This window comes from Aplysia californica, unplaced genomic scaffold (genome assembly GCF_000002075.1).
Source record: "Aplysia californica isolate F4 #8 unplaced genomic scaffold, AplCal3.0 scaffold00757, whole genome shotgun sequence".
In the NCBI taxonomy this organism is placed as follows: domain Eukaryota; kingdom Metazoa; phylum Mollusca; class Gastropoda; order Aplysiida; family Aplysiidae; genus Aplysia; species Aplysia californica.
Window position 1 is genome coordinate 128,630 of NW_004798027.1, and position 1,778 is coordinate 130,407.

At 48.5% G+C, this 1,778-nt stretch overlaps 1 protein-coding gene across 1 annotated transcript in view; it reads left to right on the plus strand.

Annotated features, from left to right (window-relative positions):
- LOC101846098 (conserved oligomeric Golgi complex subunit 3) overlaps nucleotides 1–1,778 on the plus strand; it is a gene marked incomplete in the record, with an annotated part of 36,608 nt that overhangs the window by 12,563 nt on the left and 22,267 nt on the right. The window contains 2 exon segments of the mRNA XM_013088529.2: nucleotides 220–359; nucleotides 1,302–1,462. Of these exon segments, the coding sequence (XP_012943983.2) occupies nucleotides 220–359; nucleotides 1,302–1,462 (301 nt within the window).

Consider the following 1,778-nt stretch of genomic DNA (forward strand, 5'->3'; position numbering starts at 1 on the left):
CATTCTATCAGTGTCATGCTATCTCAGTGGGTGGTTGGCGGGTGCTCTGGTGTGGTTTGCTTCTTCTTTCATATAAAAAATCAATTGTCCTTATTTCCCCCTCCTTTTTTTATGTTTGTTACTCTCTTGTAACACCTCTAATCTTCTGGCGTTCATATGACCTTATGCAGTTGCGAGCGCCGTAAAGCCTCTACTAAAACAAACATTCTATCTCAACAGCGAGATGCTGGAGCGCGTGTGTAACAACCTCTACGACGTGCTGCGCCCACTCATCATCCACATCAACCACCTCGAGACCCTCTCCGAGCTCTGCAGCATTCTAAAAATAGAAATGATGGAGGAGCATGTCCGACAGAACCGTGAGTGGAGGGGGAGCTTAGGATGGTGGGGAGGGGGGGAGCTTACACTGGAGGGGAAGGGGTGTTGTTGGGAGTGGAGTGGGGATCTAAGGGAGAGGGATGGAGGGGGTTGGTGTTGATTATTGTCCTGTGTTTTGCCGCTTCTTCCGTTTATTTTTGTCCCGTTTCTCTCTCTCTCTCTACCTCGCTCTCTTTTTTTCTTTCAAACATTAAATGTAGTCGTTTGGTTGACAAAGTGTGTGTAACAATGTTATACCATTTGAGGAGTCCAGGGGAAATATGGGAATAGTCACAAACTGAAAATCGTGGGGTATCAATTTGGAACGCTTGTAGACTCATAACTGTATTTCTGTTCAACTGTTGGTTGATTATTGTTGGTAGATTTCCCATTCTACAACGCTTAACAATAGACCACCAGTCAAACAGATATGAAGTTATGAGTCCACAAGGAGTTTTAAATCGACACCCTCACAATTTCCAGTTTGTGGCTTTCATTTATCTTTTATCATCATCCCCATCCCAATCCCCCATCCCAAGAACTGGCAGTGTTTGAGTCAGTGAGCTTCTTTTTCTTCTTCATATGTTATCACTATCATCATCACTATCATCATCACCATCATCATCTCCCCACCCCTAGAACTAGCAGCGTTTGAGTCAGTCCAACAGATTATCACTGTCATTATCACTATCACTATCATCTCCCCAGCCCAAGAACTAGCAGCGTTTGAATCAGTCCAACAGATTATCACTGTCATTATCACTGTCACTATCACTGTCACTATCATCTCCCCAGCCCAAGAACTAGCAGCGTTTGAGTCAGTCCAACAGATTATCACTGTCATTATCACTGTCACTATCATCTCCCCAGCCAAGAACTAGCAGCGTTTGAGTCAGTCCAACAGATTATCACTGTCATTATCACTATCACTATCATCTCCCCAGCCCAAGAACTAGCAGCGTTTGAGTCAGTGTGCCAGCAGATGTTGATGGACGTACAAGAGCGACTGGTCTATCGCACCTACATCTACATCAAGTCAGACATACTACAGTACAACGCTGCCGCTGGCGACCTCGCATACCCAGAGAAGCTGGAGATGATGGAGGTGAGTACAACACACACCTCACACCCACTCACCCCTCACCCCGCACCTTCCCCACCGCACACCCCCTACCCCTCCTGCAGTACAACGCTGCCGCTGGGGACCTCCCGCTGGGGACCTCGCTTACCCCGAGAAGCTGGAGATGATGGAGGTGAGTACCAAGCACCCCGCTCACCCCTTCCCTGCACCCCTCACCCCGCACCCTCCCGTTCCCCTCATTCACCTCCCCTCCCCCCCTCCTATAGTACAACGCCGCCACTGGGGCCCTCGCAGACCCTGAGAAGCTGGAGATGATGGAGATGAGTACCAAGAACCCCAC